Genomic DNA, 24066 nt, shown 5'->3' on the forward strand with positions numbered 1-24066 from the left:
GAACGCGGGTGGAGAGGGGGGTTGGAGGTGTGCCGCTGGAGGAGAGCGGAGGCTTCAGAATAGCGGAGGCGTGACCTAACAGGAAGTTTGTTTTGGTTTCATGCTGGAGCTCAAGGGCGACATCTAATGGATCAAAAAGTCGCACATTCTTCCTTTAATTTAAAATGTATCTTCTGTAGAATAGACTGCAGTGTTAATATCATATTATAAAGAAATCCACAGTGGGACTCTGGACCTGTAGCAGAGCTGGACCGAAGACCTCCAAGGGTTAAAGCGGACTCCATGAGGCTCGACCTAAATATGACCTTGTATCACACAGGGGACTGAGATCCAACAGAAAGCCTGGATGGGTTGTACGGTGTTACTTACATTCGTCCACTGGGTCCTTCATCCTGAAAACTGAAGGGCAGGGGGGAGTCGTAGGCAGCAGCGACAGCGGACGACGTGGAGGAGGCCGAGGCCAGAGGTGGAGGGAAATGAGCGTGGTCGTGGATGCTGCCACAACCAGAAACTATCTGCCAACTCCCGTACTCTGTAGAGAGGGAGGACCCTGACCGAGCGTAGTCTGCTGCTAACCTGGGAGAGAGGACGAGACATCTCATTGGCCATGAACGAGCTTCACTTTGAGGCCACGGCTCCTCAGGGCACACTGGAAGCTAAAATAGAGACGCTCTCATGCTAAAGCTCTGTGCCTCTGGTGTTTCATCTAAAATTTACTTGACTGACGCTAAGTGTGTGTTTAAAAAGAGATGGCGTGCAAAGTCACTCACCTTCTCCCGGGGACAGCCAATGGGCTGCTGCCAGTGCGAGCGACGCCGTGTTCTGATTGGTTGGAGGACGAGGAGCTGGAAGACCTGGCCTCGCTGAGCGGATGGGAGAGGTGCTCTTCCAAAGGGTTCTGTTTATTCCAAACAACCATCTGAGGAGAGGAGGCGGGGCCTTTTCTCCTGAGGAGAGACAGAGTACATCAACATCCACAGAAGAGGAGGAGGAGGAGCAGGAGGAGCAGGAGGAGGAAGAGCAGGAAGAGGAGGGGCAGGAGGAGGGAGAGGAGCAGGAGGAGCAGGAGGAGGAGTAGCAGGAGGAGCAGAAGGAGGAGGAGGAAGAGGAAGAGGAGCAGGAAAATGATCAGGAGGAGGAAGAAGAGCAGGAGGGGCAGCAGGAGGAGGAGGGGGAGGAGGAGGAGGAGGGGCAGCAGGAGGAGGAGGAGGAGGGGGAGGAGGAGCAGGAGGGAGAGGAAGAGGAGGAAGAGGAGGAGCAGGAGGAAGAGGAGGAGGACGAGCAGGAGGGGGAGGAGCAGGAGGAGGAAGAGCAGAAGGGGGAGGAGCAGGAGGAGGGAGAGGAGCAGGAGGAAGAGGAGGAGGAGGAGCAGGAGGAGCAGGAGCAGCAGGAGGAGGAGGAGGAGGAGCAGGAGCAGGAGGAGCAGGAAGAGGAGGAAGAGGAGGAGGAGGAGGAGGAGGAGCAGGAGGAGCAGGAGGAGGAGGAGGAGGAGCAGGAGCAGGAGGAGCAGCAGGAGGAGGAGGAGGAGCAGGAGCAGGAGGAGGAGCAGGAGGAGGAGGAGCAGGAGGAGGAGCAGGAGCAGGAGGAGCAGGAGCAGGAGGAGGAGGAGCAGGAGGAGGAGGAGCAGCAGCAGCAGGAGGAGCAGGAGGAGCAGGAGCAGGAGCAGGAGGAGGAGCAGGAGGAGGAGCAGTACTGATCAGATGTAATGGTTAATGTCCTTGCTGAATGAGTCACCTGGTATAGAGTCTGTACTGTTAGTGCTTGAAAGGTCTGAGACCACATAACATGACCTGTGGCTCCTTTAGGGCAGAGACTAAAACCAAAAATGGTTCCTATGGTAACGGTCTCAGGTTGTAAGATTCTGCCTCAAACTACTAATGAGCAGTGATTGACCAATCTCTATATTGACCATACAAATACCATAAAAATAAAAAGTTTTGGGCTGCATCCTTCTGTAAACACCGGTGTATTTCTACTGTATGTACCGGTGCTGTTAATAAACTAAAACATGTGCTGTCATGACCAAAAGTAAGGCTGCCAAAATCACACATTGCACGCAACCTGATGCTATGCAAAATTTGCCTTTTTCATTGTGTATTGCAAAGCATTCCTAGATACACTGAGACGCAGACCAGGATGGAGCTTTTCTCCTTCATGAGGTCATAATCCTCCATGTGGTACACTGTGTAGTTAGTAAACCTTGTGGAGCTCTGGTTTGATTGAAAGGACTCTTCAATTACGAACAACAAGTGACCAGCAGAGGTGGGCAGCACGACCGAGGGGGAAAATGGTCACGGACACTGGGTCGTACCTCACAACTCTAAAGGTAACCGTAGGCTGAGAGCTCAACTAATGTACCAGAAGCTAGCAAGATTGCAAATTCAACATGGCGAAAAAAAACACTTACAGATGCTACTAGAAAGAACAGCACAGGAATGACATGTTGTGGGCCTAAAAAAAAAGCAGACTGCGTCTTATCTACCGGTGCAACTTGAAATCAGGATTTCCTGGTCAGAATATATTTTTTTAGTGAGCATTTGAATACGTAACTGACCAGCTGGCCTGGGGTTGGCTGGAGAACAGGTCCACAGTGTCGTTGGTGAGGCTGGAGGCGCCGCCCGCCTCCTCGGTGATGAGGGAAAACTCGCTGCTCAGACTGGTCACACTGCCACGATCCCTCGTCTCTGAAGACCAAACACAGAGGAGGGGAGTTAGTTGAGGTTTTTAAAAACAGAAGAACTTTTTCACAGCAGACGTTATGAGAGAGCACGGCAGGAGAAGCACAAGAATGAAACCAGAACATCAAGCTAATATTTCTGATTTAAGACATCAGTAAACCCAGCAGCGGGGAAAGAGCCTTTAAGCGGGCTCTGTGTGTTCTGCTTCACACGTCTGTGCCATAGTCTGTACGTAAAAAGTGGGCGCAGCCAAAGAAACCCAAACCTGCATGTATATGCACCTAAAGGCCAGTAGGGGGTGACTCCACTGGTTGCTGGCTGCTCGTATGAAAAAAGACAAGCGGCTTCTTCTATCTTGATGTTTCAACCTGCTCAAACTAAAATTAATAGCAGTACATCAGTATTAACTTAACCCATTCATACACATTCACACGCTGCCGACGAAGCAGCGGGAGCAACTTGGGGTTTAATTTTCTTGCCAAGGACACATCAGACATGTGTCTGCAGGAGCTGGGGATCGAACCCTCGACCTTCCAGTTGAGAGACGACAGACTCTCCACAGCCTTATTATTGTATTCTTTTTAAAGCAGTATTTTTTTTTAATCAGTATGAAGTCCTGATTCTGCACAGATTTTAATGCCATCGGTACAGCACACAATTTTCATAAACACAAATTCCCATCAACCATGGGCATTTGTTGGTCGACTTAAAAGCTGTAAAAATGATTGTTACTTTACACCTTCCTCAGGAGACACAGGAGTAAAGAGGCCTTTTAAAGACAAACTCTGAACACTGCATTATTCTTTCTTTTATTTCTCCAGGTAGAACATGTTAAATCTTTAGCCCAATAAAAAAATCCCTGACAAGATTTCACCAAGCAAGCAGATAAATCAAATATAATCTTTTAGGCACCGCTGTGACTAAACTGTGCGTGCATCCTGAATACTGAGCAGTCTTGTCTCGTTTCAGGAAAGACTTAGTACATAACAGGAATGATAAGAAGCCGTTTATACCTGTGAAAAGTATCAGCTTTGACATTAAACGGTAAACTAATGGGAATGCCTCAGAGACTCCACTGAAGGTTAAAAGCCTGCACACATCAAGCTCTGTGATGCAACACGTTTTAGATTCAGGCCGTGCAATTTTCTCACGAGATAAAAGTGCTGTGTTATCACGGCCCTGAGTCTCTCTGTGCTTCGTCTCTGCATCACACTCTTTCTGAGTTATTCCTCGTTGCATCAGAACAGAGGCTAGTGGCAGGAGAGCTCCCAATGCTGCTCTGAGTGCATCGACCCCCCCCCCCCCCAAAAAAAAGACAGAAAAAGATCCAAAACGTAGAACTGAAATGTGATGAAACTGACACAGATCAGACATAACATTATGACCACGAGTGCAATCTAAAGCAATCCAACAGTTATACCATAAAAGCTGGTTCCTAATATTTTGCTCTCCTTGTGTATGTTAGCGGAGTGGGCAAAATGTATAACACCTTCAGTATAATGCACTCCAGTACATCACATGCATGGTTCTCAAAGGGGTGGTGCAGTGGTTAGTGCTCGCGCTCCACGTATGGAGGCTGTAGTCCTCAAAGCGGGCGGCCCAGGTTCGAATCCCACCTGTGGCTCTTTTCCCGCATGTCATTCCCTACTCTCTCTCTCTCTGATTTCCAACTCTATCCACTGTCGTATGTCTCCACTAAAGGCACAAAAAGAAATCTTTACAAAAGATATTTATATATATTTTCATTTATACACGGATCAACAGTCTGAGTTACAATACTACCTAGGCAACTTTCCCTAAAGACACTGAATATATGGTCGGACTAAAATGTAAGATACTTACTAAATGAAATGATAAAGTGACCTTTCTATCTGATCAGACATTAAGGAAACATGCTATGTTGAAGTGCTGGCTTCTCTGACAACAATGCAGCAGTCAGTATGTCCTCCTTCTAACTTTAGATTCTGCTCCTGAATGCTCTGGATTTGTTTGGACCAGAGAAGGTAGGGCGGTTTTAAGGCACCCAAACATGGCTGTCTGGGACGCCCCTCTGTTTGCCAGGCAAACGGCAAACCAACAGGTGTTGCAGCGATGGAAGCGGGGGAGAGAACTGGTTCAGATAGAAGTGATTGTACCCGACCTAAAAAAGACTCTGCATGTTTATAATAAGCTCCACGAGCAGAAACGTGGAACACTGAAATATTAGTGTCTGTGACATGGCAACCTGCATTTTTGTGGCTATATCTTTTGTGTCAATTGTGTCAACCATCTAAGAGTAATTATTCTTTTAGGTTTGTGAAGCTGTAATACATATGTGTAAGAGATCTCACAGCAGCAGAGTTATATCTGGATTGGAGCCAAGTGTCTGTTGTGAGCTGAAAAGGAAACGTGAGTCTGAGACTGAAGAAATGTGTATGTCTGATATTTACGAGTCAAGGTGATGACTTCTTTCTGGCTTTTTAGAGATGCAACGAAGCAGCCAGGAATTTGTGGGCTCTATCTTCTAACAGAATATAAGAAACACTGTGAAGATGAAGACTTTGCCACTTTGCCCATGATTGTCAAAGATTACAAGCGATTGTGAGACCTAGGTCAGCATGGGTCAGCGATGGTCCGCACTTTGTCAGTGTGTTGTGTTCCTGTGTTGTCTGACCACGGCTGAATGAATCTAAGATGATCCACAGTCTGTTTCACGATTTCATCATTGTCCATTAAATACAGAAACAACCCCCCACCTAACAAATCGGATCAAGTGTTTACAGAGATACTGACCAAAACAACAATCGACATAAACCGGCCCTCTCGATCAAACTGAAATTCCTTAACGAAAGGGCCTGATTGGACCAGTGTCTTCGGATTGACTCCTTTACATTGACAAGAACACACTAAGTCCCTCGGTGGAGTGTAGCTGCTTTTACAGTCACAACGACAGGGACAGTAGTTGACAGTATAACAGTACTAGCACTGCTTCAGTAATGTAATAATAAGCTTCAGTGTGTTTAATGAGCTACATCCATCAAAAGGTCTAGCAGAGGTGTCCTGTATGTGGGCCAATGCAGAGGGAGGGTTGTATGAGGCACGACGTGACTTACTTAACTGGCAGAGGTCTTCCACAGTGAAATCACTTTCTTTGATGTGGGAGTTCTTCCTTCTGAAAGATGAAAATAACATCGGAGTTCAAAAGAAGAGAAAGCCTCCAGACGCTGGGGATTCACAGAGTTGCTTTCTCTACTGTGCGAGCGCTACTATAACGCTAAAGACAACTGTAGCTTCATGATAATAAATGTGCTCGACGGAGAGAGAGGCGGGAGGGACGACAGGAAGGAGAGAAGTGCAGAAAGAAAATGTGAGATAAGAACACTCACAAGATCACACACGTATGAAATAAGAGAAATGAAGGGAACATACCTCTGTTTCTTTACAGCAGAGAACTTCTCTGAGACAATGTGCTTCAAAAAATTGAAGCAAAAAAAGAAAATCTGAGGGAACAAACAACATGTAAATAAATTAAACAAGTCAGGCAAATAACATTACATTAGTTTTCGTCAAACATCCATCCCACATCAGGTTATCCCAGGTGCCATACGCAGGTGGTGGGTGGTCCCAGAGCAAAATATTTACAAGAACATAACAGCCCTACAGCTACAACTATCTCAACCCAAATGTATCACAACAGAGCAGGAAAATAAACACAGATCACAAGGAAACAGGCTTCCTGATAAACACAAAAAGATGAATATCTTTCTTTTTTTTAAGTTTATTTTGGGCTCTTTATTTAGAGATAGGAGAGTGGATAGAGTTAGAAATCAGGGAGAGAGAGAGAGAGAGCAGGAAATGATATGTGGGAAATAACTTGGGTCGCCCCCTGAAGGACTACAGCCCCCGTACACGGGGCGTGTGCACTAACTTACTTTCCGATTACACAATCCTCTTTTTTTTCTTTTGAACAACTGGATTTCAGGATTTAATTCAATCCAAAACCTTGAATCCTGTTGGATAACTTATGAACAACTGGGCCCACAAGATGTTCTAAGTATTGTAAATGTGATGGTATAACTAGAACACTTGCCTGTCTCCTTATTGGTCGATTAAAAGAAAAGCATTGTAAATCATAGAAACATTTATTTTAAATCAGTAAGTGATGAACTCACCTCCTCCCCTTTGGAGAGTCGATCTGGCAGCATGTGACTGAAAACAGAAGAAGAAATGTTCTGTGATCTCTCATCTCCACAAAGTTCATGAACATTAGAAGTCACCGTCTTTTAGTCATCGTTACATCCTTCTTTCACTGTACCTGCACTCATTTCATTTAGAGTATGCGTTTTACTAATGTAGGTCTAACTAGAGGAGACGTGTGGTGGTAATTGTTAAGGAGTTCACAGAGAGGTCCGTCTGTGATCACTATGACAACCAAGCCAGAAGGTCTTTTACACAACTTCTCCAAAGATTTCTTTTTCAGAGATTTTCAAGCATTATCTCAGCAGGACTTTGTGAGAAAGGATTTTTTTTTTTTTTATGTCTAATTCAGTCCACACAAAGAAAAACTAAAAAGTCAAGGACCCTTGAGAGTGGATCAGCGTTTTCTTTCATGAACATACGAGGTCGCCTTTAAAACTCTGAAGTGTCTGAAGACGATTATACACCATGTATTTTTAAACACTGTTCACACATGACACCAGAGGACTGACACATAAAAAAAGGGTCAGTTTGACAAACCTGAGATGATTCCTCCTTCACTTTAATGATTCAATAAATAAAGACATTAACGATATGAGAGTCCATCTTTATCATCTCTCGTCGTACACTTCTCTCCTGATCTAGATTAGGTGGATTTTTAAAAAGCATACGATAGTGTGAATGTCAGAAGATGTATCAAAGTAAGTTTGTAGTAGTTTGTGAATTGCATCCATCCCACTTATCTGACTTTACAACGTCACATAAGGTCAAAGGTCAGGCTCTAGAACTAGTTTGAGCTTATAAATGGTGGACTACAATATTGTACATTTCACTTTCCTTTAAAGCCACAAAGGACCCATAAAAACCAAAGTCCATGAGGAGGGATGTGTCCAGATGTTGTATAAATATGTCTGCAACAGCTGCTCATTAGTTTTTTGCCTTTGCTTATAAAAGAAAGATCAGCTGACTGCGGCTTCTCTCAAAACTTGGGATCCAGAAATCCCCAATCGCCACTGGTGGTGAAATCACGGAGGAGTCACATGTTCCAGTTAAGACCTATTCATTTAACTCGCTGATTGACAGAGTGTACATACACCCTGCTTGAATGTGTGAGTGAATATATATATGTGTGTGTGTGTGTGTGTGTGTGTGTGTGTGTGTGTGTGTGTGTGTGTGTGTGTGTGTGTGGTCTGTCAATCAGCAAGTTAAATGAATCATTCTAACTGAAACCTGGGACTCCTAGTTCTTTCTTTTATGGTCTGTCGAGCTTAAGTTTTGATATGAGCAAGAGGGGTGTACGGACAGTGGACCTTCTCTCTCTCTCTCTCTCTCTCTCTCTGAAGCGGATGTGATTCAGCTCTCTTGGTTTTGCCTTAAGGTCCACTTGGCGCCCGCCTGCTCTCTATCGTGCTCGCTCTCTCTCTCTCTCCCGCTTTCTGTCTCTCGCTGTGTCGTGCACGCAGCAATTTAATGAATAAATGAAAAATTAGATAAAAACAGGTCGGAAGTATGCCTGGGCGGCCCGTCCCGGTATCGTCTATGTGTGGGAAACACTGATGTTAGACGGGGGGATTCGCCTAGTGTGAGTGCGCCCTAGGTGATAACTTGATCTTTAATCCATTATGTCTGTAGATGTCTAATTACAAAAGTTCACTAGCAGTGAAAGGGATTTTTACAAGACTGTCTCTGAACATTAAAGAGATCTGTCTGGTGGTTATTAAGAAAGAAAAAACCCCAAGAGAGGAAGTGAAAATGTGGAGAGAGGGAGGATCAAAGAAGTGGTCAGGAGCAAAGCCAGGAGCGTTTGACTTCCCTCTTGAAGTCCTGGCCTCCCCCTTTCCTCTCTGCGCTTCATTAACCGCTCTCTGTTCAATAATGCATGACGGACAAAAACGGTGCATCTCAAAGCAGATGGTGGCTAGACGCTGCAAATGCACCTCCGGTGTCAGCACATTTGCCAGCGTGAATTCAAACGCTATGCGAGTCATGAAATAATGATAGCGATGATGTAAACGTTTTTTGTTTTTGTTTTTTTTTTACCCGAAGAGGAACCAGTCGTAAGCGATGGTTAGATACAGGATCTCCGCTGGCTCCAGGCTGGCGTGCACGGCTCCGTCCTGTTTCAGAAAAACATCTCAATCATCACAAATATAAAAAAAAAAAATAATGCATATTATGTCGAACAGCTGCAGACAGCTTCAGTCTGTTTGAGAAGCTCCCTGCACATGGAGCAACATTACATATTTATACAGGAACAGTTTTTTAAGTAAGGGCAGAGAGGACTCACTAAAGCCCTCGTTAGAATTGATGAATAAGTGTTAGCTGGCGAGGGCCAAGGTGAATGGATACAGTGCAGGATTAGCAGCAACTGAAACTTGCAACTTGGAGGGGCCAATTGAGCTGTACAGCGACTGGGTGTCACCAGGGGAGAATACAGGAGGTAAAAAGAAAGAAAAGGAGAAGAAAAACTGAGAACTTACTGCCCAAAGAGAGAGCCTGAGGAGGGACACAAAAAGAGGCGTCCGATCCCAGCCTGATATGCAGTGCACCAGGAGGCCGCTCTCATCTGAAACAACACAAAACAACAACAACAACTTGAAGACCGACTGAGACGCTGAAGAACGACACTGGACAAACACAACCTCCAGACTGTGAGTAGAAATCAGTGGTGAATAAAAACATGAGTAATCTTGTAGTCGTGGGCGATAAAACAAAATTATCACAATATAATTTTTCTCAATAAAAAGACAAATGTTTGATAGAATTGAAACCTGTTATTACAACACCCAAACACAGCGAAAGGGGGGTCGCTAGAGTATCTTAAACGATAGTCGCAAACAGACATTAAAGAGAAGAAAAAAGACTAAGAACAGCCAATCATGTCGCAGGGATATGAATCGGTAGGCTTCCAGACATTTAGAGCAGAATGGAAACTTTCGCTCAGGAGCAAAAATCTGCCTTTAAATTTGAAATAAATAATTTGACATTTATCGTGATAATTAACGATATCGACTGAAATGATAACACTTTTAGTCATACCACCCAGCCCTAATTATAAACCTACAAAAAATCGAATTTAATTTCAGAAAAGAAATTAATAAACAGCAGGTATTGAAACTAATATCAGTGTTTGTTAAAACTGGAAAGAATTTTACTCTGACTCTCTTTTGGCTCCATTTTTGGTCTCCACCAACTCCTGAGGGTAACATCTGGCTCTGCAGCCGCTAAACGTTCCTTTGAGTTCAGCAGCTTGTTTCTAACTAAGTTCGACTAAACCAAAGGCAACAACCTCAAGTCAAGTGATAAAACGCCCTAAACTAACTTTTTTTTTCTGGGCGGCAACACAACAGGACGCATAAAGGACATGTGCTAACAGCTAACAGTTTCCCAATAAGTATATGGTGTCAATAGTTTAATTTACGTCTGTTAAACATTTGATGATGTAGGACATGGCTACATGTGATCGACAGCTCTCTATCATAGTGACAGGTCAAATGTTTTGTTCAGCGTTTGCACCAAAAATAAATTCTGACTAATCCATTCAGTTTTTTTCCTACACATTTCATTGAACCCTTCCCCCCCCCCCCCAACCAAAATGATATTAATGAATGCATTACCGATGCACCTTGTTATCTGAGCTCTCAAATTGAGAATCCACGAACATGCAGCTTGCATAACATTGCTTTTACATGTGGATGTCTACATGAATTCTAAATAGCAGAGAAGAAGAATATGAAAATCAAAACATCAGCTGCTCGCATGAACTCTCAAAGTCAAGTTATTCACAATGCTTCCACCTACAGTACGAGATAAAGTACCACCTACCATCACTGTTGATGATGTGGAGCAGCAGCTTCAAATAGTTCTGGGTCTGTTCCACCAGGTCCCACGACTTCACAACACACACACACACACACACAACAAAATTGAAAAAGACATAAGAGACAGACAGACTGTTTGTAGAACAGAGACATTAAAGGAATTGATTTGTTGTTATCGTCATCATTGATGTGAACGACATTATTGATTATAATCTTTCTTGATTAAGATGTCCAAACAGCCATGTAAGCAAGGCCGCCCCATAAGGGTAAGGGGAAAACTTTCTGGGGCCCAATCGCATGGGGACGGCTCCAACAAGTACTTGTTAACAAACTTGTTCCTTTTGGCTCCGAATGCTGATGGGAGCCAGGCAGAGGGAGCTAAAGTTAGCCAGGAGGCTAGCGCTAACACTACTGATCGAATGTGCATAGCAAGTCCTGGGAGGGCCCATTAACTGGACCTTTCAGGGGCCCAGTCATTTCTGCGGGCAGGCCTGCATGTCAGTAAACATGCTCAGTTACAGGATGCTTTGCAAAGTTGCACAGATCAAACACAGTGACCATTTTTTTGTGCTACATCCACCAGAAAAAGACATCAGACAGAATATTCCTTGTGAAGTTGTTCCAGCTTTTTTTTTTTTTTTTTTGGCCGAATAACATTTTCAAAATCAAGTCTCATTACATATCACAGCTTTGGATTGATCAATTAGGTTGTGTGGGTTTGATTGATGTTTGGCTGCACAGCATGAGCTCCTGACATTACGTTAATAAATGATAAGACAATGCTGATACAGATATTTTGCTATTATTCATAAATAATAAGCAAAGCACTTTTCAGGTTGGACAACAGATGGCACTGACACACCACAAATATTTTAGAGAAGAACAGCTTGTACAGTATGTACAGCTGAGAGGAGAGGAGAGGTAACCTGGTATCGAGTCCAGTCAATGTTCAAGTTCTGAGTAAAGCACAAAGGGATTGTCAAAGGAGCATCCACATAGTCCTGTAGGAGACACAGTGACATCATATGAGTTCAACAGAGCCAATAAAACTGTAATCATTTAACACCAAACAAAGTCATCACAGCGTCTGTACCTGATTCCAGTTGAACACCAGACCCTCTGCTGTGTAGTCTCTGTCTTTGTAGTCTTTAAAAAACTCACACCCTAAAACGGAGAAGAAGAAAACCTTTAATGCACATTCATTTGGTCATTTTTTTTAAAGGCAAGGATTATGACAAAAACTGTTCCTACTTTATAACTTTGAGGTCCAGCTAAAACAAAACTGAATGTTTTCATTCAACGTGATTAAAATGAGGAGACCAAACTCTAAATTATGTATCTTGGTACGTCTCTATGAAAGCTGTCTCCGTCTGCTCTATTGTTAAATTTTAACGGTGTAAAGACGTCACGCAGACACTCAGACACGGCAGAAGCTGAGTCAGTGGGGACTTGGTGCGGACCGTGATGTGGAAGTTTGTAGCTGGAGAGATGCCAGGTCACTTCTTGAGTACTGCCGAGTTGCCCTCGAGCACGGCGCCGAACCCCCAACCACGCGCTACCTGCTTAGCAGTGTGTAGCAGCCCAGGTCTGACATCTCTCTATTCCAGGTCCTGTGTGTGCATGTGGGTAATTCGGGCCTATGTGTGTGAGAAGCATGTCTGTCAATGACATGAGTGTAAACCAGAATTTCCCTCAGGGATTAAAAAAGTATGAAAAAATAAATAAATGTGAAAAATACACAACCTGCCTAAAAGGTTGACGTCCAGAAAGTCTCAGGCATAATGTTAGGAGGTCTATACCTGAAACCGTTGTATGTACTGAGGTGGACTTTTTACAGTGTCATCCAGTTTTTCCCAGGTGCATTATCTCTGCAGGTGTAACAATGTTCCTTTATGACTTCCTACAGATCTTTGGCATTCCTGAATCGCCGTCTCTTACTATCACATACCTATCTGTTGACTTTTACTGATACCTAGATATCCGTCATAAGTAAATATCTGTAGACAAACAGTATTGTCCAGGGGTAAAGTTTGTATATGATGGAGAAAGTCAGGAGCTGAGTTGTACCTGGATAAGGCACAGAGAGCAAGGTGAAGTCTGCGTAACGTTGGGCCTTGTCCGCCTTCTCAGAGGACGTCACACTGCAGAGACAAAAGAAGAGATGCCAGGTGAGATAGACAACACGAGCATGTGAACAGATAAGACTGAAGAGTGTGCATGAGTCCCTGTTTGCCCTTTTTGACAAGTGCCCAAGTCTCCTGGTGTTTGTACAACGCATTTATTATTATACTTAAAGAAATATATTTTGGAAAAAGGTACATTTGTAGAACATATATCGATACGATACCAAAACAATGTCACTACAACTCTTTGCAATGTTCATTGTCATTAAACATGTTTAGGGTGTCTCCACCAGTTTGGGATTTTTGTGGTCTAAACTTGTCTTGTCAGCGATGGGCGGGGCTCAGTCGGGTGTGTTCATACACATCAGTGGCTCTGAGATATTTTGGCACAGCTTTGTGGTTGCGACAAAAAAACGAAAAGCGAACTTGCAAAAATAATAAAGACCTTCCATGTGGAAGGAATTATACATTTTGCCATTCTGGGTCAGACATCGCCCCGCGTCTACCTTCACACATTAAACAGTGCAATCGCTTCTCCATCAATTATTGTCATTTTGGCCTTAACAAAAATAGAAGTCATCCAGGTGTCTGCCACTGAATTGCATCCTTCCTAATTGTCCTTTCTGGAGTGAAGTCGATCTGATCTTAAATGACTGAATTGGTCCTTACATCTGAACAATTCATTCCTTTTGGGGGACCCTCCAGTTTCCAACCCAAGTCCCTACAGTCTGAGCTTCTACCACCCCAGATATAAAAAGTGTGTGGTGATGAATAGCAGTGGGGATAATCATCAGGCTGGTAAAGAGAATGTGTTGGGAGGGGTGGGATTGTCCCCCGCTCAAAGAAAACTCTGTACACAACGACTTATCACATTCTTCTGCACACATAACCAGTATTAGTTTGGCAAATATTTCCAAAGGGACACTGCTGCAGTGGGCGCCCATTATTACTTTGTGGGGGGGAGAAAAAAAACACGCTTTAAAGTGCAGTCTCTTTTTTTTAAATCATGTACCAGTTCTGTAGAGACGCAGAATCCCTCTTTAGTTTGCTTTAGTTTGGAACATCGTCTTAATTGGGGAGAAAGATGTGACACTGATTCTATAAGGTAAAAACAGAGCTGACTAAAATTAGACTAAATCACAAGTGTCCCCAGTTTAAACATAATCACAGCCACTCGGCCTACATGGTCTCCTAACGTCATTAACAGCAGAACTCTAAAGTTAAACACAAATGAACCGAGCGAGTGGTCAGATGTCTCTAATAAAGTTTCGCCCTATTAAGTCCAGAGGAAACAGTGACCTAAATAAGAGCCAGAGTGAGGATGAACTAGTCCGTGATGTTCCTTACTTTAGGCCAAACTTAACCTTCTTGTTCTCCACCATCAGGTCACAGATGTAGCGAACCGAGAGGTAACGTAGCAGCTTAATGTCGTGACCCCGGACCTTGTCGAAGAGCTGGGAGTCCCCGTTCCTGAGGAGGAGGAAAGGGAAGGAAACGGGAAAATGAAGAAAAGATGTGATGTGAAAACCCTAAACAGAGAGATTTTTCACTTTGATGAGAAGTTGTATTTCAGCCAGAGAAATATCACTGTCTCTCTCTCCCAGCTCACTCCCTGGTGTGAACTATTATTGTCACAAGTAATAAACGTCATACATCGATGTAGCCGAAAGAAAGACCAGCGTCTGATGTTGACATGATGACACACTTTTAAAGTGATTACCTGGCAGCACTGTCATCCTCTGGAACCTCCTCAGACTCCGTCCACGTGTCATCAGTGCCCCCTGAAAAAAAACACACAAGTAAATAAGGTTTAACGTCACTGCAACCAAGGATAATGACAACAACGCTACTTCTTCTTCTTCTGTTGATCCTTTTTAACTGAAACGGAAAAAAAAAATACAAGCCTACTCTGATTTATTCAGAGTTGAAAAAAGCTCTAAATTAAAAAAGATTAAAGCAAATTCCCTGAGCAACAAGTGTTTAAATCAAAAACAACCTTTCATCATTTACTGTGAACATTTCCTATTCAGAACATGTTTATATGCAATTTTCACCCAAACCAACTAAAAACAGGATTTATTTTTTGTGTTGGTCAGAATAAACACAGACAGACAGATTAGATGACACAGCAAGTTTGACGGAGTGACTCACACTCAGCTTCCTCTTCCTCGTCGTCGTTGTTGTTGTTGTGAATGATATACATTCTGACTACAGCTATTTCTTGTTCTTATGGACGCCGGATGCACTTACTGTAAGTGCTTTAAGAGAAAGATGTTGCCAAATGAATGTAAAAGCTCAGTCAGTGAAATGGGACTACGAGCCAAATTTCACCGGATTCAGGGTGTGTCAAAAGAAACATTTTTAAACCTCCCACCTTGTAATTTCTCTGCTTTATTCAGCAATTTACTGCACGTGACAAAAACAGATGAGCAGCCTCAGAGAAAGGAGCTGAGCAAACATAGAAGGCAGAGTTATTAAAATGGTAGAAATGTGGATTTAGTGTAATAAATCGAAATACAAGAACATGAAAGACAAGTCTGTGAGCTTTCTTAAATGAATCACGTCTTCTATTTCACTTTGGTCCTGTCGCTGCATGTCACTCGTCGCCTGAACGCTAAGCCCATTCAAATCACAGAACCCCTCGAGGTAAAGATGTTCTGTTCCTCTGCTGCAGGAACCAGGTGAGCCCGACAGGATCACGTCCGTCAGCTTCAGAAAGACACGACACTCATTCCATGACGCCTCGCTTTGTAATAATAATCAGAATACATTTAATGAAATAGTTAAATAGCGCCTTTCAAGGGCGATTTACAAAGTGGAGTAACAGTATGAATACAAGATGCAACAAAAACAAAAAAAGAAGACAAAGACAAGTAGAGGTAGAGATGAAAATCGACGTTTGTAAAATTTAGATTCTTATCTTCTGAGATTTTAAATAGATGGATAACTTCTAATCTATTTATTTTTTTGGTCTAATCAGTGACTCAGTGCTAAGGCTAGCTCTTTAACTCAGTAGAATGTCAAATGGAGCCGCAAGACATCCAGCCAGTCACACAGATGACGTATGTACTCATTCATAAATAGACTTTGAATTATGAATCGTTTTGAATCGGAAATAGATTCTGAATCGAATCGTGATCCCGAATCGAATCATGAGACACCCAAAGATTCCCAGGTCTTAAGACAAATAAAGGATGGGAGTCTGATGGGGAGGCAGAGTTAAGAGAGGTCGAAGGCTGTGGTGAACAGATGGTGTTTGATTTTTAAAATGTCTCTAAAAGATGGAGTATTGCGGATGTCGGAAGGGAGGGTGATCCAGAGGGTGGGGGCTTTGACTCTTAAAGGTCCCATCTCCACCACACTATCTGAAGGAAGCTTGGTGTTGACGTTGGGTTTCTTCTTCATGTGTCATGTAAAGCCAACAGCCTGTATCAGCAAGCTAAAAACTCTGCCCGAGCACTGATCGTTGGTAAAAAGCCAACAGGGGGAACATTCACAGTTAATGCAATGTGTCGTTACATATCAGGTCAGCCTAAGGTGCAAATGAGGCTAAGGCTTATGTTATGGCATGGGCTCCATTCAGAGGTATAAATCAAACAATCAGATGTCTTTTCACAGCATCTGATCGAATGTCTGCTCGGATTTTTGCTGGGTATTTGATAGTTCAGTGTTTTAACAACTGATGTGATGACGGTTAAACGTAGGGATACACCGCTGAATCTGTATCAGCTGATTTTGGCCCCCGTTGACTGTCATCGGTTCATAATGTGGCATGAACCGATGACAGTCCCCAATGTTTTTTGTTGTGGCAAAACAATTTAATGCTGGCATCTAGAACACCTAACTACTGATTAAGAGAACAGGTTTTTTATCGGGCTGAGGAAGTCAGCTGTTGACTAAACATTGTAAAACATGAAAGAAAAGGGTTGCATTGTGAATGTCTTACACCAAAGCAAGTCATGAAACAAACATCGGAATCGGCTAAATTGTTATTTCAAACATCGATGTAAGCCCTGGTTTTTCCCCTCAGTGCATCTCTAAACTACATCACTCAGACTAGATCATTAAAACAACAGAATTATCCTTTTAAAAGAACCAAATCAGTGCTGTTGCATCTGTTACCTCATATACTTAAAACAAGGTTTATCAAAGACATGTCGTTGCGTTGTACATTTTAGCGTGTGAGAAACTCTCTTAAGGCAGAACATATATCAGAGTGAACATGTTCGGTTCGTCTTTGTCATCATTTTGCTGCTGGTGTTTCTAGAGGAATCCTTCCCCCCACTCACGTAAAGGAACATGATGTTCTTATAGGAAAGGCTGACAGCTGTCTGACAAACGCTGCAACTATTCACAGGTCAGAGAGCACACATGCAAATGAAATCTTCCGTGGAAAATTTGAAAGCCACAACTTCCCTGTTAAGGCTAATTTAAACTCTTATGTGCGTCTGTGTTTGTGAGTGTGTGTGAGTGTGTGTGTGTTATACCTGAGAAGATGTAGTTGTATCCTGTGCGTCCATACAGCTCTCCCCATCCAGCCAGAGTGGACGACCGGCAAATGTGCTGCAATGGGGGAAAAAAGAGGATAAAGCACAAGACAGTTTTGTTTTACTGTTAATAGCTGCATCTGTTTTTCACCTGCTAAGATTTTATAGTAAAAAGGGAAGTGGCAGCCACAGACAATCTGCTGGTTTCGTTCTTAAAAAGGCATTGAAAGTTTCAAAACTACTGTCCTGGTTTCAGTGGGTTTCAATATAAGTTGCAATTGAAAAAAGTGAACATCTCTTCCTTTATTTGGAAAAGGTTTTGTTTTCAGTGTGTCCATATGTAACTAAATAAGTACAGATTATGTTTATGTTTTTGACATGCTGCTGTGAACTTAAAGGTCACATATTATACAAAATACACTTCACCATGTTTCTCTAACACTAATATGTGTCTCTAGTCTGTCTATAAACCCCCCAATTATGAGAAAAGTCCATCCTCTCCATCTTTTTCCTGCTCTACTTTTCAGAAAATGAGTGCTCAAACAGGCCGTTTGGAGAGTTTCACTTCATGACATCACAAAGGGCAGTAGCCCCTCCCCCAGGTGGGTGACACTCCCACAGCTAGGTGTTTGCTCTGCCCTCCGAGTCTGCCTTCTTACTATAAATAATCGGGCATGGTGCAAGAAAGCCCGGGCCACCCAAGCCCTTCCAGAGAGGGGGCGTGGTCAGACACAGCTCATTTACATATTTAAAGGTACAGACACAGAAACAGCCTGTTCTGAGCAGGGCTGAAATAGAGGGGTTTATAGACATGATCAAATACAGGATCAGAGTGGATTTAGAACAAGAAACTTCACACATGTTTTGGGGAGCTCTGAGACTTATTCAAACTGGATGAAGAGGAGGAGAATATGTGACCTTTAAATAATAAGTTCAGATACATCTAGAACAAGTACAGTAAAAATAAACTATTTCATCACCAATAGTGAATTTTAGCCAAAATTTTCATCGAAAATGAAACAGACTGAAACATAGGATTTTAAGAGGAGGAAATTGTTTTAGTCCGTTTTTGGAAAAATGTAGTCCTCTGAACCTTCCTCTGCTTTAAATGCACCTTCTTCTGAGGTTTACAGGCTGTTCTGTGAGTTACTGGATGGAGGTGCTGAGCCTCATTCCAAAGATTAATCTGTCAGTTTTCAGCTCAAACACATCTCCAAGTTGGTTGTCAGCGGTTGAAGTCGTCTGCACTATTCATGTTGTCCTCTTTATAATTATAGTTTTAGGTTGATGACATCATTAGTGACTGGGCCGAACACATCTTTGACTCGATTCGTTAAAGGAAAAGTTTCTTCAGGATTCTTCCGTCTTTTAAAACACAAACAGCTGCACTTGCCTGCTGTTACCATGAAAAATAAAAGATTCAAGGTTTGTGACGTAAAGCTGTTCTGGGTCGGTCACTTCAGAGAAACCAGTAATAGATAACTACATTTTAAAAGCACTGTAATACTGTCAATGTTGGACGTTGACATTGACTAAAAAGGGCTGCAGGTAGCTTTTTTGTGTAAGTCCTTCAGAGTATCTAACTGCCGAGCTGTGACATATTCGTCACTGAAACTAGATTGAACCAATCACAAGATAGAAGGCGGGACATAACGTTGGAATGAATTTGATTGGACCATTAGCTTCGATGGGTCAAAAATGTGTTAACGCCTCTGAGTGCATGATGAGTCATCAGACATTTGAAACCATTTTATAGGAAGAGAAACTATGGTTATATATTCAGATAATGCTTTTTTTTTAAATATATTTGGCAGATAATGGCAGAAATATTCCATTTAACACAGGAACGCTGGATTAAAACCATACAAATGTATTCCTCAATTCATGGGGACGTTAAGTTTACGAGGACTAATCGGGAGTGTTGAGAAAGACAATGCAGAAAGGAAAGAAACATTGAACACAAACACCATCAACATTGTGATTCACACAGGTAATCCAAAACATGGTGGTTTCAGGAATATAAGAGGAGCAATAAAGTCAGACCTTTAACACAAAGCCTTGAAACTTGTGAGCTTATATCTAGAGGGAGAGTTGAATGTAAGGGATATAAAACCTGGAGCAGCAGTACCTTGCCATTGTAGAGGATGACGGGACAGACGAACCTCCCTCTGCAGCGAGCCAGCTTACTCCTGTTCACCAGATCCTGCAGCTTAGTGATCTGCACTGTGCTCTCAAACCTGCAACCACAGGGCACCACGTGTTCAATCAGTCAGTGTATTTAAACATTTCAATTCAGCAAAACAGAAAATGCACACTGTAGGATCACCTGGAACAAGACGAACAAATCCTCCTGAGAAATAATTGTTCAAAGGCTCTCCTGAGATTTCATTGTGACAGTTAGGAAGGATATCCAGCCTTTGCTTAGCAACAACAATTGATGACTTTATCACTTTCATCAATATATCTGCAAATAACTAGAATGGCAGCCTTTTTTTTTTTTTTTTGGTTTAGCACCGTTGATGGCGCCTGCTCACAGGAGTTGGGGTTCTTAGTTGAGCTTCATGTGAACCCTGCTGAGAGCAGCAACGATGCTTGATGCTCGGGAAAAAGAGCGTTTAGTTTTGCTGCTCCCTCTGCAGGGAACTTCCTCCAAAATGACTCGAAACTGGCAGATCTCATTTCGCTTGAAGCCGCGAGACCATTGGACAGTGCCTGATGTGTTTCTGAATTGTGAATCACGACTCTGCACTTTATCTGCAAACCAATTTTGCACATTGTAATCTATGTTTTCTCTTAACTTGTTGTTTGTAAACGGTTTCTTAATCATGTAACGTTTATCATGTTGTGTGCTGATGCCCTCTTGGCCAGGTCACCGTTGTGAAAGAGAGCTTGATCTCAATGGGTTAATTACCTGGTTAAATAAAATGCGTGTGTTTGTGCCTCTCAATATCATTTCTGGGTATAAAAGCCCATTGTGAGCAATGCTGACAACACATTGCAACAATTCCAGACATTTGAGAGTTTGGATTTCTTTAAGTTTTTAATTTAACTGGATCAGCGAGCTTTATCCTCACTCCTGGCTCGAGAGAGAGTGCATTTTTGTTGCCCTTGCTTGATCAATGACATAACAAACAAAACTGTCTAGACACCTTTATAAATGTGTGCATTGTTAACTTTTTTCAATTGAGCTCCGATGCTGAAATTAATAACTGACATGCAATTCTCCAAAGTTTGCAGTAGGAAAACTTTTTCTGCACAAATGAGGATAACTTTTTGTTCATATGAAGAAAACAAATTTAATACAGTTAAAGGGAATCTTCCATTTTAGTGGAAAATTATTTAACTACATCTGCAGTGATTAATAAGGATTTATTGAATCACTGAAAATATTCTATTTTTTGATACAATGGGACATCATGTGACAGGAGAGTCACTTCACCCCTCCGCTGCCGTGGTGTGTTCAGAGGGGCTGTGGATTGGGGGCTGATCTTTGCTCCCTGCACTACAGTAAGGCGGTGTGCAAGATTAGAGGAGTGACACAAACAAACAGAAGAGCAATTGGTAACTGAGTGGTCTGGACTTTGTATCGGAAAACGATGGACCGGCTGACTGAGTAGGGGGGTGAGGTACCTGTCTCTCTCGGCCTCCGTGCATTCGTACTCCAGAAAAACTATCTGCCGGGGATAATGGCCACACACTTCTCCGTTGGCGTTGTGGATGATGCTGTACTTGTAGTCTCTTGCAAATAACTCCAGACAACGCTTCTCTATCGCCTCCACCTGAGGAGAAACAGAAACAAACAAAAAGGTTATGGCAGAGGCTCAAAGGATCCCAATATTAGATTTTGTAAAGGGCTAGTCATCCCTCAAATGTGCACATTATTTGACAGATGACAGAAACTTAGATGAAGACGCTCGTATCTAGATGTAAAGTCGAACATCCAGCACCTGTTTAATATTCTTTATTTTCAGCAGTGTCATCTTCAATGCCTTATCTTTATTAAAAATCTATAATGTATTATCACTGTATCAATGATGCAATTTAATATGCATCTGTATAAATAAAGATAAATGAACATTATTACCATTTTAGGGTTGTTCAACTAAAGCTTGACTGCCCTGGCTATGAATGTAGGCTGTGAGTACAGAACAGGAGTAGAACCTGCAGCATGACCATGCATCAAAACAAACCCTGCAGAAATTTTAAATTTTTAAAATGACAAAAACTGAGAGCAGCTTGAAGGATCAGATATATGCCGAATTGTGCACTGGTTCTTAAAGGTCGTTAATTAGTCATATATCACTACATACAGTTTTTGTTGTATTGGTGGTGACCAGGCCAATTTAAAGTCCTCGATTTTGCAAAGGAGTTTGGTTTATCAGTCACAAAAGCAATAAAAATCAGACTTTCTAAGTGTTTAAAAAGCATTTAAAGATGGCAGAAAACTTACCCGTGGAGTGAACTCCTTCGCTCTGTACTGCATCTTCGAAAACAAATCTATCAAATCCATTATTTCCTCGCTCTTTCTGACCGACGGTCCGGTGGCCGTGAAGCCGCCGGCCATGGAGGGGGACCCGGCCATCATGACGCCTCGACCCGCGGTGGTGGCCTCCAGTCGAACTCGACCTCCTTCAAACACCGCAGAGCCTTGTCCTTGGGAACGGGAGGACCGACCAGGCCATCCCCTCCCAGCCAGCTTCTTCCTGACTGCCCGTTTGAGGGGGCCGGAGCCGGGGACTCCTCTTGAATTCAGGGCACCGGCGAGCTGCTCCTCTCCACCGAACACAAGCCGCTAGCCAGCCCCGCACAGACGGCCACTCACTGCTGCTGCTGCCGGAGGTAGCACAGCAAGCTAAAATGCTAATTCTACTCCCCAAGCTTTGGTTTCGTATTTTCACTTCCTCAAACTCTGCGTTTAATTACTGTAGACAATTTCATAAATTCTGCTGTCCTCCACATCATTGTTTTGTCCGCGTTTGTGACATTTCGTGAATTTAAGCCCGACTCTCCACAACAGCTAGCGGTCGGCTGGAGTCAGGAAATCCCGATGCTCCTTCCCCGGCCTGCTCACGTTTCCCCCAATGTCACGTCTTCATGTCTCCTTAGTAACCATGTCCATGACGATAAACTGATAAAAAACGTATTCAATAATCAACCCTTTGGTTTGCAAGGATCTCGGTATTGCCTGTGTTGTCGTGGATAGAAACCCGCAGCACTTCCAGCCGTGCAGAGCGGTGTTGCAATCTGTGTACTACAGTCTGAAGGTACAACAGGCGGTAAACAGGAAGCTGACAAGACCATGTGACCGACATCTCCCCCCTTTAAATGACGTTTGTTGTTGATCAGAAACCACAGAGGTCTCATGTTGTGATCTCTCTGCAGCCACATTTGTTTACTCAGTGAACTTCTCTACGATATAATCTTTATTATCATTGTATACAAAGACACAACGAAACTTCTCTCCAGCGTTTACAAAAACAACAACAACAAAAATATAATTTGTGGTGATATGAAAGAGAAGTATGCAAAAAGTGGCTGTTCAGTGAATGAATGATAATAATAATAAATAAATAGACAGTTATGGTGCAGTGACAGAGTATATACAGTTATTATTGTGCAGTGACTGGATGAGTAAATAAACTGTTTTAGTGCAATGAATGAATAAATAAATAGACAGTTAAAGTTGGAGTGCAGTGACTGAGTAAATAAACAAATATAAATATAGAGATATAGTGCAAATAAGTGAAGTTATGGTGCAGTGACAGAGTATATACAGTTATTATTGTGCAGTGACTGAATGAATGAATAAATAAAGGGGGTGTTGAGGAAACCTCAGGAAACAGAGGCGATGCTGTGCCTTCTTTATCAGGTGTGCTGTGTTGAGGCTCCAGCTCAGGTCCTCTGAGATGTGCACTCCCAGGAACTTAAAGCTGGAGACACGTTCCACCTCTTCCTGGTTTATGTGCAGACTGTTGTGGGGTGTTTTTTGTTTTTTCCTGTAGTCGATTATTATCTCCTTGGTTTTCTTCGTGTTGAGGTGCAGGTTGTTGTTTTTACACCACCCAGAGAATATTTGTACCTCCTCTCTGTAGGCCGCCTCGTTGTTGTTGGAGATCAGTCCTACAATGGTGGTGTCGTCTGCAAATTTGAAGAAGGTGTTGGAGCTGTGGGTGGGTGTGCAGTCGTGGGTGTACAGGGAGAAGAGGATAGGACTGAGGACGCAGCCCTGGGGTACACCGGTGTTGAGGATGATGGTGGAGGAGATGTTGTCTCCCAGCCTGACATGTTGAGGTCTGTTGGTTAGGAAGTCCTGGATCCACAGACTGAGGGGGGTTCCTAGCTGCAGTGTTTGCAGTTTGCTGACCAGTTTGCTGGGCTGGATGGAGTTGAATGCAGAGCTGAAGTCAACAAACAACATTCTGACGTAGGTGTTGGGCTGTTCCAGGCGGGTGAGGGCAATGTGCAGTGCGAGTGAGATGGCGTCGTCTGTGGATCTGTTGGCCTTGTAAGCGCACTGGTGTTGATCAAAACCAGCAGGACAGTACCAGTCTCTCCATTCATTTCATGATTACCAGGGTCAGGGCAACCGGCCGGTAATCATTCAGGCTTGAGATTGCCGACGTTTTGGGCACTGGGACGATAGTTGCTGTTTTCAGGCAGGTGGGGACTGTGGCTTGTTGTCGTGACTTGTTGAATATTGGTGTGAAGACTGCAGCAAGCTGGTCTGCACAAGCCTTCTTCTTCTCTAGGGCTGCAAATCCGTGTTTTTCTTGCACGAGCG

At 43.1% G+C, this 24066-nt stretch overlaps 1 protein-coding gene across 2 annotated transcripts in view; it reads right to left on the bottom strand.

Annotated features, from left to right (window-relative positions):
• Positions 1-22565, bottom strand: part of mtmr14 (myotubularin related protein 14) — a 29006-nt gene extending 6441 nt beyond the window's left edge. The window contains exons 1-18 of one of the 2 annotated variants that reach the window (XM_061041511.1): positions 21736-22564; positions 20916-21064; positions 19414-19522; positions 17286-17361; positions 14519-14579; positions 14146-14268; positions 12743-12816; positions 11769-11839; positions 11602-11676; positions 10680-10746; positions 9335-9420; positions 8895-8971; positions 6830-6866; positions 6087-6157; positions 5771-5829; positions 2555-2684; positions 771-947; positions 370-576 (exon numbers count right to left, since the gene is read on the bottom strand). In XM_061041511.1, the coding sequence (XP_060897494.1) occupies positions 370-576; positions 771-947; positions 2555-2684; positions 5771-5829; positions 6087-6157; positions 6830-6866; positions 8895-8971; positions 9335-9420; positions 10680-10746; positions 11602-11676; positions 11769-11839; positions 12743-12816; positions 14146-14268; positions 14519-14579; positions 17286-17361; positions 19414-19522; positions 20916-21064; positions 21736-21870 (1784 nt within the window). In that variant the 5' untranslated portion in view covers positions 21871-22564. Of the gene's footprint in view, positions 1-369; positions 577-770; positions 948-2554; positions 2685-5770; positions 5830-6086; positions 6158-6829; positions 6867-8894; positions 8972-9334; positions 9421-10679; positions 10747-11601; positions 11677-11768; positions 11840-12742; positions 12817-14145; positions 14269-14518; positions 14580-17285; positions 17362-19413; positions 19523-20915; positions 21065-21735 lie in introns of both variants that reach the window. The other variant, XM_061041512.1, reaches the window with a different exon arrangement.
• Between the last annotated feature and the right edge of the window lie 1501 nt (positions 22566-24066).

This window comes from Labrus mixtus, chromosome 7, assembly GCF_963584025.1.
Source record: "Labrus mixtus chromosome 7, fLabMix1.1, whole genome shotgun sequence".
NCBI classification, from domain to species: Eukaryota; Metazoa; Chordata; class Actinopteri; order Labriformes; family Labridae; genus Labrus; species Labrus mixtus.